The sequence below is a fragment of the Ruditapes philippinarum genome, unplaced genomic scaffold (assembly GCF_026571515.1).
Source record: "Ruditapes philippinarum isolate M1 unplaced genomic scaffold, ASM2657151v2 ctg64_1_1_1_1, whole genome shotgun sequence".
NCBI lineage: Eukaryota > Metazoa > Mollusca > Bivalvia > Venerida > Veneridae > Ruditapes > Ruditapes philippinarum.
The window spans coordinates 519,421-535,129 of record NW_026859760.1 but is presented as its reverse complement, the minus strand read 5'-3'; the positions used below and the strand labels follow the sequence as shown (position 1 = coordinate 535,129).

At 33.4% G+C, this 15,709-nt stretch overlaps 1 protein-coding gene across 1 annotated transcript; it reads left to right on the top strand.

The window, feature by feature from the left end:
• Window positions 1-7,326: 7,326 nt before the first annotated feature.
• Window positions 7,327-15,464, top strand: LOC132757840 (galactosylceramide sulfotransferase-like). The gene is made up of 3 exons (XM_060749285.1): window positions 7,327-7,579; window positions 11,474-11,543; window positions 12,186-15,464. Exons 2-3 carry the CDS (start codon window positions 11,497-11,499, stop codon window positions 13,393-13,395), a joined length of 1,257 nt encoding a protein of 418 aa, XP_060605268.1. The 5' UTR covers window positions 7,327-7,579; window positions 11,474-11,496; the 3' UTR covers window positions 13,396-15,464.
• Window positions 15,465-15,709: the final 245 nt, after the last annotated feature.

Genomic DNA, 15,709 nt, shown 5'->3' with positions numbered 1-15,709 from the left:
TCCTGTCTATATTTTTGGCTTTCCTTACTTTATTTTTTGGCTTTTCTTTCTTTTTATTTTAGCTTTCTTATCTTTATTTTTGGCTTTCTTTATATTTTTATAACATGCCATCTTTATTATTGACCTCTCTGAGCCTCCTTTCTTTATTTATTTATGACGTTTGCATTTTACTCCTGGCTTTTCGTTCTTTGTTCTTGGCATTTCCATCTAACGGCTAGGCTGAACGTCTTTAGTATTCGCCTTTTTTATTTTTGTTCTTGGATACCTATCTCTTAAATTCCACTAATCTGTCTTTTCAAGTATTTTACTTTGTTACACTTGAATTTTCTATCTAAATTTTTTACTTTCCATAATAATTTTGGTTTTCCATTTTTTATTTTTGGTTTTGCCTTTTTGTTATTTCAGCTTTTGCTTAGTGATTATAATTGATTTATATGATGATGATGATGATGATGAATATGATGATGATGATGATGAATATGATGATGATGATGATATATCAAATGTATTTACAGTGTATATGACCATCTACTTTGAAGTATTAAAGTATGTTGTTACATGTACATGCGATTGCATATATATTGTCAAGATGAAAAAAGAAATTGCAAATCGATTTTTTCATACCTGGACATTAATTTGACTTTGTTGACTAGCAATAGACAAATACATGTATGTGTTTGCCGAGAATTGCAATTTGTGCTTGAAAAATATTCGTGAAAAATGCACAACGATATTCTCATCATTTGCCATTGTTGACTGACATAAGAAAATAAAATACGCCACTCATGAAAATATTACATGCGGTGTTCACTCTGTGAAATATATTTCGATCACACATGCAAAACAAACAGATACCCCCCCCCCCCCCCCGAAAAAAAAAAAAAAAAAAAAAATATTTCCATTATCAAGGCTGTTAAGTTTTATGTTTTCCGAAAAGAAAAATCAAAACGTATGAATCGAACATTTTTACTGTCTTTCAGTTATTACAAAATTACTACGTTAAAATAAATAGGAAATATTATTTGTGAGGACACCGGCTATATATAGTTAAAGTAGTGATGTACTTACCATTTTTGTGAGGACAACGAGTAAAGTGATGTACAGCCATTCTTTACGAGGAAACCGTCAATAAATGAGCCGCGTCACGACAAAACCAACATAATGGGTTTGCGACCAGCATGGATCCAGACAAGCCTGCGATCTGCGCAGTCTGATCAGGATCCATGCTGTTCGCTTACCAACCCTATTACAAGTAGAGACACTGATAGCGAACAGCATGGATCCTGATCAGACTGCACGGATGCGCAGGCCGGTCTGGATCCATGCTGGTCACAAACGCACGATGTTGGTTTTGTCGTGACGAGACTCACATACAAAAAGACACAAACATAAACAATAATGGCGTGTATACATATTTATAAACATATAAACACATGCATAAACATCTAAATATATAATATCACAGTCATAAAAATAAACACTAGAAATATAGTAATTACTGCCTGGACTACCTGGAATTAGTAAGAATTAGCTACTAGTTGTTTATCTAGCTAAAGTGGCATAGCATATAATTTAAACAATTTCTTTATACCATTCTGTTGTGAATTATTCATTAACATTTTCAACTTTTGTATATTTGGCCATTAGAAGTAGTGTTTTTGTAAATATTCATTTACAAATGTAGTACGCATTAAAAGTGAATAAAAAATAACATAAAACATTATTGTCAATGCTCAAAAGAATGTGACAAATACAAAAAAACAACAACAGCAACAACAACAAAAAAAAAACAAAAAAAAACAACAAAACATTGTAAAATTTCACATTTTCTCTAGTGTTTATGACAGGTCTAACTTTTTTGGATAGACCTGTAGGCCCATAATGCCAAAAATGCCTTTTTAAATTTATTTTTTATTTCTCAGAAGTATTTTATTTTTGGTGACCTGTTATAGTTCCTAAAAAAAGGTAAGATAACATTTACCTGACATATCTTTTGCTTCGGCTGTTTCTTGTTGTTTTTTTTCATTATTATTTAATTTAATTTTATTTTTTGAAGTTGGTTCAGTTAAAGTGATTTAGTATTTGTTTACATTTGCTACCTTTATGATAACTAATATTTCACATACTTTCTTCCGGTAATAAGTATATCTTACAGGTTTTGACACCAATAAACGCCATGGTCGTAATGTTTGCACTTCCTAAAAAAAAACTATTCGTTTCTGAGGCATTATGTGCCTTTAAACTAAAAAAATCCGTTTTGGGTTTTTCTTTCTTTGCACGTGCACATGTCTTGTGTTGTCAAATAGAACCGGTCATGTTAAACACGTGAAAAGACACACCTGTCTACGCGCAGATTCTTTTATTATTATTTTTTAATCACCAAGTGTTATGCGAAAATAAAAATGAAAATATTTATGAAAAAAGCAAATTGCTCTTTGTCACAATATTTCTTTCACGAAAAATGGAAATACCAGAGATATAGTTACTTGAATGCACTTTTTGATTATTCAAACGTCCCAAAGGGTTAATCTTTCAATAATGCAAATGCAAATCTAGACAAAAATTTTAAATATATTTGCTCGCGTCATTTTTCCAATGTGATAAGAAACGAACCCTTTTATTAGATTCTTTTTCATTATTTTCATTATTTTTTATTTACAACATGAGAAAATGTTCATAAATTAAAAAGGGACGACTGAAGTGTACTTCTATGAAACTTTAAGAGTGCCCAAAGCATAGATTTACGACATTAATCATACAAGCGGTTAAATTATATTTTACAAAACATATTGAACAGTCTAAAAATTTGGCGATATTTAAACATTGTATAAAAATATTTATAAAAAATGTACATGCGCGCTCTGCTTAAAAAGGATAAAGTTAGTATTATTTATGAATGTACTAATTTACAAACAATCTCGTCAAACGGAACCGTCATTTTTGTATATTTGAATATTGAACTTCAATGACTTTTTTCTCATTTGTTTTGAAAAGCATTCGTTTTTTTCTATTTCGATAATGCGTTTTTTTGTTTCAAATTGAATGGCAATTCCTCTTATTTTGTACAAGTATTTTACATTCAGCTTCGATTTCTCCTACTTAAAATTGAACAAATAAAACGGTAAATGTTATGGTGGCCGGTAGCGTCCATTTTAAACCCGCGAGAAATTTTACCGTCAGTTTATAAAATGTTGCAAACAACTTTTAAATCCATCAGATTTTATTACGCTATTGTTAAAATGTCGCGGCTTATAGAAACCCTCGAGTTTTTCTGTCACACTTCTGTCGTAAAAAGTCAAGATTTTCGCATAATATGATTTTATTCAACTCGTTCAATAAATTTAGTATTAAACCTACACTCATTCAATATCCTCTATTTTTACGACTTTTGAATATGTAACTTTTACAGATTTTGACTGAAAAGTTGTCTTTTCGCCGAATTCATTTGTTTTCGTCTTGTTGGGCGGCATTTTGTTCACGAATATCAAATTCATTAAATTTCGGTTTGTCGCGCAGTGTCTTGTACTGACATCGGGATTATTATAAAGAAATATGATCTTTTAACTTTTTGTCTTTATAGACACCGGCGAATTATAAATTGTAAAGAATTATAAAAAAAACCTTGTGATTTGCTGAATATTCTTCGTGAGGCCTCTAAAATGAGTAATAAAGAAAAGTGATCTACTAGTTAACTAGTATTGTTAATAAGGACGTCATTTAAAATAAATAGGAAAGAAATATTCTCTGTGAGGACACCGGCTATATATATAGTTAAAGTAGTGATGTACTAACCATTTTTGTGAGGACACCGAGTAAAGTGATGTACAGCCATTCTTTACGACAGTAAAATGATGTACTAACCACCTTTTGTGAGGAATTCACCAATGACTAGTAAAATAAAATCATGTACAACCATTTTTTGTGAGGAAACCGTCAGTAAATATTAAAATGAAAACCAGAAATCAATGGTAAAGTAAAGTACTAATCGTCTTGCGCGAGGACTTCCGAAATAAATAGTAAAATAAAGTGATGTAACAACTTTTCTTTGTGAGGACGCCGGAAATAAATAGTAAAGTAAAGTGATGTATTGTGGGGACACTGGGAATAAATAGTAAAGTAAAGTGATAAAACAACTTTTCTTTCTGAGGACACCTGAAATAAATAGTAAGGTTTAAGTGATAAAACAACTTTTCTTTGTGAGGACACCGGAAATAAATATTAAAATAAAGTGATGTAACAACTTTTCTTTGTGAGGACACCGGAAATAAATAGTAAAGTAAAGTGATAAAACAACTTTTCTTTCTAAGGACACCTGAAATAAATAGTAAGGTTTAAGTGATAAAACAACTTTTCTTTGTGAGGACACCGGAAATAAATATTAAAATAAAGTGATGTAACAACTTTTCTTTGTGAGGACACCGGAAATAAATAGTAAAGTAAAGTGATAAAACAACTTTTCTTTCTAAGTAAACCTGGCTACTATTATAATTGTTTACAAATGGAACAACTGGTATATATAACCCAATGGTCAATATTGAACTAGTAATATATATAAAGTGACCGTTGAATATGAATTATTTAGTTACTTTCATTCATATTGCATGGAATTGAGAGAGCAAAAATCTTTACCTGTTTTGATCTTTGTATTAAAGTGTGACACAGAAATTTGATTTTGTGGATAATGTAAACTGAAAAAATGCGCACTATCTTTTGGACTTTATCTTGGTATATGTAAAAGAACTCGCATGACGGTACTGATATCATTTACTCATTATTTTTAGCTTTTCTTTTCAATCGTTATACATGTATTTTTTTTTTGGAGTTTCTTTACTCTATTGGCTTTCCTATCTTTATTCTTGGCATTTTTTATATTTATTTTTGGCTGTCCTATCATTATTCTTGTATTTTTATATTTATTTTGGGCTTTTCTGACTTTATTTTTTGTCTTTTCTATCTTTATTTTAGCTTTCCTATCTTTATTTTTGTCTTTCCTGTCTATATTTTGGCTTTTCAAGCATTATTATTGGCTTTCTTATCTTTATTTTTGGCTTTCCTATCTTTATTTTTGATTATTTTTGGTTTTCTTATCTTTATTTTTGGTTTTCCTATGTTTATGTTTTGTTTTTCTGTCTTCTATCCGTTATTATAGATGAACTTTAAACGAGAAATATTAATTGAATGCACGTTTTGATTATTCAAACGTCCCAAAGGGTAAATCTTCCAATAATGCAAATACAAATCTAGACAGCTTTTGAATATATTTGTTCGCGTCATTTTTCCAATGTGATAAGAAACAAACCATTTTATTTTATGCTTTTCAGTGGATTACTGATTTATCCGTGAAAATTATATTTGATAATTTCACAGTGAAAATTATCAAAATATAATTTCACTTTTTTCAATGACGAAACTACTTTTTTAAGATTTTCCCCATGTGGTACCTCAATTTTATTTTTACTGACAATTCTGACAATATCAGGCTGTTAAAAAAATAGCAAAGCTGAAATAGATAAATAACTTAAATGTCAAAAGTAATAAAGAGAGAAAACTTACTTCTATTCCTTCAAATTCCAATCACAAAATTTCGTCTCTAAATTTTTTTGTTTCGTTTTTACAGTCTGAAAAATACATTCCTTCCCCATGCAAAACTGCTCTTGATGACATTTGGGCATATTAAAGTATCCTACGAGCAATAACTGCCGTATGCTTTATGAAAAATTGAAAAGCATTGACAGCTATCACTCGTAAAATAAGTAAATTAACCCAGCGTTCCTTACAATGCCTTAGCAAGCTTCCAAGTTTTCCATTTTCCTAGCTCCTTTTCTGAATGTTTTCACTTCTGACAACACTTATTTTTTGTCTGTTACAATCCTCAAATAAGTTTTCTTTCTTTTAAAAAGGTGTATGACTAACAAATCCAAATTATATCCTTCTGTATCTTACACAATTATTTTCCTCCCATGAAATACACGACTTTAAAAAATGGCTGCCGTTTACATTTTACAAAGCCAGGTCTAATATAAATTCGCAGTAAGTAACAGAAATATGGATGGATGGTTGGACTTTTTCTCCTACAAGAATTGTTTGTTTTTATTATTAAAACAAGCGATCATTCATATTTTTTTAATAAAATGAATAAATATCACATTCATTTAACCTTCATTGGCGGACTTATTTTTCAGCTCAAGACTTCTTGTTTTTAATGAGAAATTCCCTCTAAATGGGGCTCTCAATGGGGGAAACAGATTTTAATATTAACGTTAAAATTATGGAAATTTCGTTTTAACTTGTTTTAAAGCATAAAATAAAAAGAAAATTTGTCTGTTTGTTGTGTAAGATGTAATTTTATTTCATCTCGTGAACTTTAAAAACAGTATTCTCACTCGTGGCTACGCCACTCGTGAGAATACTGTTTTTAAAGCCCACTCGATGAAATAAAATTTCATCTTACACACAAACAAACAAATATCCTCTATTTATTTGTTGTTGTTTTTTTTTTGTTTTTTTTTTCATTATTTTATTTATTTATTTTTTTATTTTTAACATGAGAAAATGTTCATAAATTAAAAGTGGAGGACTGAAGTGTACTTCTATGAAAGAGTGCCCATAGCATAGATTTACGGCATTAGTCATAAAAGTGGTTAAATTTTATTTTACAAAACATATTAAACGGTCTTTAAAAAAATTTGCGATATGTAAACATTGTATAAAAATATTTATAAAAAATGTACATGCGCGCTCTGCTTAAAAAGGATAAAGTAAGCATTATTTATGAATGTACTAATTTACGAACTATCTCGTCAAACGGAACCGTCATTTTTGTATATTTGAATGATAAACTTCAATGACTTTTTTCTCATTTGTTTTGAAAAGCATTCGTTTGTTCTATTTCGATAATGCGCTTTTTTGTTTCAAATTGAATGGCAATTCCTCTTATTTTGTACAAGAATTTTACATTCAACTTCGATTTCTCCTACTTAACATCGATAAATTATGGTGGCCGGTAGCGTTCATTTTAAAGCCGCGAGAAATTTTACCCTCAGTTTATAAAAAGTCGCAAGCAACTTTTACATCCGTGAGATTTTATGTCGCTATTGTTAAAATCTCGCGACTTATAGAAACTTTCGAGTTTTTCTGTCACACTTCTGTCGTAAAAAGTACAGTTTTAGCAGGAAACTGCGACATTTTATGATGAAACGATAAAATTTCTCGCTGGTTACAAATGGCCGCAACCGGCCACCATAGTATTTTTTTTAAAATCTGACTTTTGTTATGTAACAAAGCTTTATAATTGGTCACCCAGCGTAACCCCCTAAGGTATAATAATAATAATTGAACAGTTGGTCACACTACCTTTATTTGTCCATTTTTATGTTGAACCAATCAATTTATAGCGGCGTTCTGGTTTATTTAAATAATAGAAATATCGTTCAGAAATATCGATACGAAGTAAAAATAAAATAAGTTGGATTAATATATATTCGTAATATAATATGGCTTCTGTGGAAATATTTGCGTACAATTATGTGAAATATACATGAAATTACTTGTTTTTATACCAGCAGAAAAATTACACAGAGTAAGTTAATAAGTTAATATTTTATGTTTATTAAATTTTCTTTCAAACGTCATGTCTGTACGGAAGAGTATAGTATACTGACCCCCTCCCCTTATATAATTTATATTCCAGTTTAAATAAGTCGATACATGAGTACAATATAGTTTTAAAAAGTTATTGATATAGTTCATATTGATCTTTTCACTTCTTTGGCTACTATACTGCTAAAGATATGTATTTTTAACTTAAGACTTTATTAAAGACTTACTTTTATTTATAAGAATTATGTTCATTGAAATTCTACTTTTAAAAGCAGACGTTTCCTTGGGGTAAACCGCTTTTATTAATTTTAGAAAAGTATGTTTCCGTGGCATTATTTATTCGACAGCTATAGATATGATATAAGCACACATATGTATTTATTCTATACCTGAGTTTTTATTAAATGGATGTTGTATATGTTTCACAAGGTAGTTTAAGAATAAGTATCGGAGTCGATGTAAACGAACCTATAACTAATACTAAAAGGTAGATTTATTGCAACGGTGATCGTTTCTCCTAAAAAAAAACTGCCATTTTTTAATGACATTATATATTCATACTGTGACCACCTTTAGTGTGTAGAATTTTAAATATAACGTATCTACTTTATGCGAAGCCAAACTAGAACTGCCACTATCATGGCGTGAATACCCCCGCATACCACTTTGTCAGAATCAACAGTGGCCATTTAGAGCTCAAGGACAACCTCCCTACCAAATCTGAGGTTAGTAAACCAGTGCATTGCTAAGTTATGTATTCTACATGCTTCAAATGTGAAAATGTCAAAATCAATACATTGCTGACAGGACATTCTTTAGCAATTGAGAAGAAAAGCTTTTTTTTTTGTCAAGGTCCCTGTGACCTTGACCTTTCACCCAGTGACCTCAAAATCAATAGGGGTCTTCTTATAGTCATGATCAACATCCATGCCAAATATGAAGACTGTGGGTCAAAGGAATCTTAAGTTAATGGGTGGACAAACTTTTTGAAGTCAAAGTCCCTATGACCTTGACCTTTGATCCAGTGACCTCAAAATCAAAAGGGGTCATCTACTAATCATGATCAACATCCATGCCAAATATGACGACTGTAGGTCAAAGGAATCTTAAGTTATTGGGCGGACAAGCTTTTTGAAGTAAAGGCCCCTGTGACCTTGACCTTTGACCTAGTGACCTCAAAATCAATAGGGGTCATCTACTAATCATGACTAACCTTTATGCCAAATATGACAACTGTAGGTCAAAGGAATCTTAAGTTATTGGGCGGACAAGCTTTTTGAAGTCAAGGCCCCTGCGACCTTGACCTTTGACCTAGTGACCTCAAAATCAATAGGGGTCATCTACTAATCATGACTAACCTCCATGCCAAATATGACGACTGTAGGTCAAAGGAATCTTAAGTTATTGGGCGGACAAGCTTTTTTGAAGTCAAGGCCCCTGTGACCTTGACCTTTGACCTAGTGACCTCAAAATCAATAGGGGTCATCTACTAATCATGACTAACCTCCATGCCAAATATGACGACTGTAGGTCAAAGGAATCTTGAGTTATTGGGCGGACAAGCTTTTTGAAGTCAAGGCCCCTGTGACCTTGACCTTTGACCTAGTGACCTCAAAATCAATAGGGGTCATCTACTAATCATGACTAACCTCCATGCCAAATTTGAAGACTAAGGGTCAAAGGAATCTTAAGTTATTGGGCGGACAAGCTTTTTGAAGTCAAGGCCCCTGTGACCTTGACCTTTGACCTAGTGACCTCAAAATCAATAGGGGTCATCTACTAATCATGACTAACCTCCATGCCAAAAATGAAGACTAAGGGTCAAAGGAATCTTAAGTTATTGGGCGGACAAGAAAAAACCGACGGACGGACGGACGGACGGCCGGACGGACGGACAGCCGGACGGACGGACAAGCTGATTCCAGTATACCCCCCTTACAACTTTGTTGTGCGGGGGTATAAATATGCTTATTTCATATTTATAAAAAGACTAAATTTAGCAATTATCAATATTTCCTAATATCAAATTTGAGCATGTATATCTTTGAATGTTCGAATTTTTTATTATAATACTTTGTATGATGTATGTATGCTTTTGTTTATAATGTATATGTCTATCTTTGCCATACAGTATACTTTCTTTGTAATAATTGCCAAAGACATTTTGACGTCGATTGCCAATACATTTTGAAACCTTGCAAAAATGATAAATTAATTTTTGTTAGCTATACTTTATTTTGTCATAGTTTATACCAGAAATTGTGAAAAATGTATCATATGTGATGTTATGATAACAAGTCACAAAAATGTTACTTTGTGTCACACAAAGTAATAGTTATCGACTGTTAATGCAAGTGTACCACGTGACTTATGAATTTGTAGTGTTACAGGGTAACAGTATTTTATACAAATCAAATCAAATCAAAATTTATTTATTGTCGGTATATAACATTTCACATATACCGACAATAAATAAATTTTGATTTGATTTGATTTGATTTGTTTATACAGTATAAAATCTGGCCACATGGTCTAAAGAAAATAAAATAAAATCATCATAAAATCATCACAGTAAGGACTTACCAAAGACGTACAAATATGCATAATAAAAATAAAAAAAACGTGAATAGTAAAATTTTGAGCATTATATATGTTTGACAGATTCCATGATAGCAAACTATTAAGCTGCAGGTGAAGGGCTCTGCAAAGGTACCCCGTTCTTGCCTGAAATAGTGCTCAGCCTAGAATGTAAAAAGCTGAAAAGTCACTAAATAACATTTAAAGTTAAGTGTCGATATAAATTATTACAACTCTCCCTGTCTTTCTCTCGTAACATGTAACATTCTTTTTTATCTTTGATATTTATCATATAGGCCCCAAAGCAAATTGGCCAGAAAGTATTAATTAATATTTGTTGATAACGATCAATTTTAACATTCGGCCAAAATTACGCACGCTAATATTACGATTTCGTACGAAAATCAATTTAAAAAAGTAATAATATGTAAAGGTACTTTATCACGTGACGTCGCTTGTTTTGTCAATGTTATCATGTGTGTGTAGATAGGTTTATTCATACTGGCCGCCGGAAATAACCATATGGGCCAGATTATCTGCGCACTTGCTGGTCCGATCGTAGAGCCGACATCAGCGGCGACTTGTCATGCAGATCTTCCCGGAACCTGTCCTTCGTTCGTTGGTGGTTGAAGATGACGACAATACTTTCCAATGCATCGCTTTTCCGTTGGCTTCATGTAACAAAAACGGCTCTTGTTAGCGCCACCCTCCCGAGTTAGTCACGGCAGGTTGACCAATCACCTCTGGTATTTGAGAAGATTTGACATTGATCTTCCGTATGCCTTCTCTGCGACGTGCACTCCTCGGGAGGGATTTGGAGAAGAATGTTATCATGAAAACAATTGCGTTTTTATATAGTAGTCCGACAAACGGTGATGTGTCCGTTCTTCGGCGTTTTCATGATACCACTTATTCACAATTCGTTGTTATTTTACAGATACTTTACTCCCGCCACAGAAATGTTCTTAACCTTTAACTCGCTGAATTGGCCAATCTTTGGATAGGGAACAGTCCATTCAAAGTTTAAGGGATTTCAATATTAACAAAAAACAAACAACAACAACAAACAAAAAAGAGCTGCCAACGATATAAAGCCTGGTCAGATTGTATTGACGTACCGGTTGGCTTGGCTCTATATTGGTGGAGAAGGCTATTTTCATTTGGGTCGCACGCAAGAGATTGGATCATTCTTATATAATATGTATATTTAGTTCTGTATCACTTAAAAATAAAGTTCTATATAACTTTAATAGACTATCTGAATAAATAAAGTCATGATTTCTTTCTAACATTTCAGATCATAAAAAGACAGATAAAGAAATGAAAGAAAAGACCCAGAATAAATATGCACCAAAGGTCGTGTTTTGGTATGTGTGTTCACAATCTCTTAAGTATACATACACGAGAACGACATTCAGAACAACATTCCATCTCTTTCAAAAATTTCCCCCAACGAAATGTGAAGGTGGCACGAAATTCGGCTTAATGTTTGTTCTTTATTAAAAGTTAAATTGAAATGTGAAAAATGCACGAATTCTGATGAATATTCCCCTCTTTATCAAATTAAGGCAGAAATTTGAAGCAGGCGCGACATTCAGCTCAACGTTTGTTCTATATGAGACTTGAGGCTTGCTCAACGTTATGCAATTTGAAGCTGGCTCGACGTTATTCAGCTATAACCATGCCTTTCCAACATCGTGCTGAATGTTTTGCTGAATGTCGTTCTAGCTCCACGTTGTAGATCGACATTCAACTACATGTACATTGCTACACGATAGTGTTCAGAAAACGGTTGAAGTCTGTCTCTTTGCTAAAGTTCACACACATTCACATTTCTATAAAGTTTTGAATATCCTTTTTATTTTATTTTATTTTTTGTTCTTTCGAGGTGGGGGGCTGGGTGGAGGGAGTCTATGCTTTACTATAAAATGTAAGAAGAGCCGAGCATGATGATGCCTAGAAACAGCCATGTAGAATCAATTCTTCTATATTTTCTTTGTCTTTTTCAGGACTTCGTTTTTCGTGATAGTGTTTGCCTTCGTCGCCATTACGTCGGATTCGCTGGGCTACAAACTCCCAGTACTTGTTCCCGACACAAGAAACGCGTCCTTATACGATTTCTCCCACAAACAGCCATTCTATGAGAACACGTCATCAGGAAAAAGCACATTTACAGCAAGAAATACATTTCACACATCCTCTCCAAAGAACATTTCTACAACTACTATATCCAATATGACGACAACAATAGATTCTAAATCTCTTGCAGTCATGAAAACGCACGTGGCGTTTTTGAAAGTCCACAAAGCAGGGTCGACAACTATGCAAAACCTTTTTTTCAGATTTGGTATTCGGCATAATTTAAATATTCTCCTTCCGAGAAGAGGCAACTATCTAAATTCACCGGGTCAGAAGCTACCATTAAAGTCTGGTCAACACTACGATATTTTTGCATGCCACACCGTTTATAACACGAAGTGGTTTAAAAGCCTACTTCCGGCAGATTCGGTAAATATCGCCATCGTCCGTGAGCCGGTCGAGAGAATGATCAGTTCAGCATACTATTATAGGGATATTTTTGGTGTTAAATACTTAAAAAGAATTCCATCCGGCAATTTCATTCATAATCTCGTCAACTTTCCTGAAAAATACAATTCAGCATTTTTCTCGCAGACAAGAAACTCCATGGGTAAAGATTTCGGATTTCGCAATGGTATTCAGCAAAATGAAAAGGATCAAATAAAATCATATTTGGATAAACTCAATTCGGAATTCTTACTCGTTATGATTATGGAAAAATTTGACGAATCTTTAGTCATGTTGAAAAGGCTTCTTAACTGGTCATTTATTGATATTATTTATCTCAAAACCAACTCACATAAGCATAATCCAATTGTGCTTAATGCTACAGAAATAGCAAACTTTAGAAAAACAAGCTATTTAGACTATGAAATTTATGATTATTTTACCGAAGTATTTGAAACAAAGTTAAAAACGATAGGAAATGATTTCTACGATGAAGTGAAGTTTTTTCAAAATGTTTTAGATCGAGTCCATGATTTTTGCTCGGCTGGGAAAGAAGCCTCCTCGGTGTCAATTTTAAGTTCGAAATGGGATAAACAGTTTGAAGTGAAAACTAGTGATTGTCAGTTGATGAACACCAAGGAAATACAATTCATTAATAAACTTCGTTCAAATACTATGAAACGACGGAAGTAATATATAGAAAACACGTTTGTTGTTGATGACCCCTTTCATACACCATTCAATCTGAATAAGAATTATTACATTCTACTACGGAAGCGGTGAAATGATTTTTTTTAAATTAAATTTGCTAGTGTGATGGTATACCGAAGGGCGTTTAAAACTTTTGAGATTAGCAAAATGCGTGATGAATTTAACAATATAAACATGATACTAAGATGTCATGTGAGTGGATGTGTTGAGAAGCCTTGCAAACGCTCTGTAGCGGTTACTTCCCCTGATCAGTTCATAAAGAAAGCGTACGTGATGTTCAATATTCTATCACAAGAATATTTTGAGCGATGGAATTGAGCAACGGCATGTCTATTCCATAACGTGTATAAATGTGCATGTTCAGTCGGAACTCCTCGGGCGACTTCGATAAGTCTTACATAATTGTCGGAGATAGCCGAGTTATTACGATGAGTGCATGCAACAACGGGAATTGTTTGAACGCATTATGCGATTTATGGAATTCTGTGTCAAATCTCATTATGAGACATGACACGACTAAGAAAACACGTGTCACAAACAGACGATATTAGAGTTGAGTCACAAGATATAAATAAGTGCAAGATGGCGTTCTTAAACATTTGTGTCAAAATCTGATTGAATTTTAATGTATATGTAAATATTAGAAACCATGCGTAAAACTTTCTTTTTTGTTTTCGTGTGACTTACTTTCCAGATATTGCTCGATCTACTTACTATACATCTGAAAAGAACTCTTTTACTCTACAGATCTTTCAGCAAGATTTTATATGGACCTCTACGATATAAAATGTCAATATTATGCTTGGTTTTGTGTTTTTAATGAAGGAAGAAAGCTTATTTTCATTCATTTTGGTACAATATTATACCGTCTCGTGTGACTTACTATAGCTGCATTTGTAATTTTCACGCAATACAAACAATGTTCTCAAAAACCATAAAAGTAAGACAATAAACTTGGTATTTATATTTAAAGAAAGTTGCCGTGCATATGATAGGCTAGGTCTAGTTTGGATTAAAGAAACGTTTTTCACCTAAATTTATAATAATAATGAACTTACCGGGGCTCAGAAGTCGCCATTACTCGTTTGTATAACTTTACAGTCACGTGATTACCTCCGGACATTTGTATATAAAATTATATTGTTTTAAACACCAAATAAACACGTTTCACTGATGCCAAAGTAAGAGAAAATCAACTGAACAGTGCGTAATGTTAAGTTAAACCCTCAAAATACACATAAATGGTATCGGGCCCACCACACTGCGTTGCAATCGAATCAACCACCGTCTGCTTTGTAATCGTTTTTGTCAATCCTTTTATAAAAAGGCAATAACAATTTCCAAAATTTCCAAAATACGGTTGTTTTGTGTAAGTATCATACATAAGATGTGATTTTGGTGTATGTAGGGGTCGTTTTGCACCCATTTTCAAACATCATGATCCTGTAATGTGTCCAGCTGTGTGTGGAGGGGGGGATTTGCTTGTTTCTTACGGCATGTCTTGGTGTCCTGGTAAAGCTTCCAAAAATTAAATTATACTGATAGACATTTATCTGAACCATCTTTGCTTCTATTTCATTCTTGCAGTAAGATGGAACTCAATAATACTTTACTACAATAATGACAAATTATTTTACGTTACCAGCTAACAAAGATCAAACATGCTCCTAAAGAAGGAAAAAAGACTTGTTTCTGCTGAGGTATAATGCATGGTGGCTAATTTGTGACATTCGTGTTTTCGACCCGCGACCCCACCAAGCGAAAAGTAGAGAATTAACAAGTGAAAATGGCGGGGCTCTGAGCGAAAACACGCTAATTAGCGAGAGCGCTGGGCGAAGTTAATAAACAAAAGCTAATTTTCTCCTCCGCTAATTAGCGTGTTTTCGCTCCGAGCCCCACCATTTTAACTTTTTAATTCTCGACTTTTAGCTTGGGCGCGGGGCAAAAAATATTATCTTTTAAACTCCACCCCGCTAATGAAAGTGTTTTCGCTCCGCGCTCGCGCCATTTTCACTCGTTAATACTCGACTATTCGCTTGGCGGAATTGCGGGACGAAAACACGCTAACTACCGGAGGGCGCGGGCGAAGTTTTATTTTTTAAACTTCGCCCCGCGCCCTCGCTTATAAGCGTGTTTTTAATCCGCGCCACCGCCGTTTTTTTCTCTTAAATCTCGCTCTGCATCCCCGCGGTGCAACGTCCTATTTGTTAAACTTCGCCCCGCGCTGCCGCTAATTAGCACGTTTTCGCTCTCCGCGACTCCGCAATTTTAAATTGTTAATTCTCCACTTTTGCTT

What these genes read in the sequence shown, in the direction of transcription:
- LOC132757840 (XM_060749285.1), top strand. Translation starts at nt 11,497, where the DNA reads ATGAAAGAAAAGACCCAGAATAAATATGCACCAAAGGTCGTGTTTTG. An exon ending in GCACCAAAGGTCGTGTTTTG is followed by an intron (nt 11,544 to 12,185) that starts GTATGTGTGTTC and finishes TGTCTTTTTCAG; the next exon opens with GACTTCGTTTTTCGTGATAG.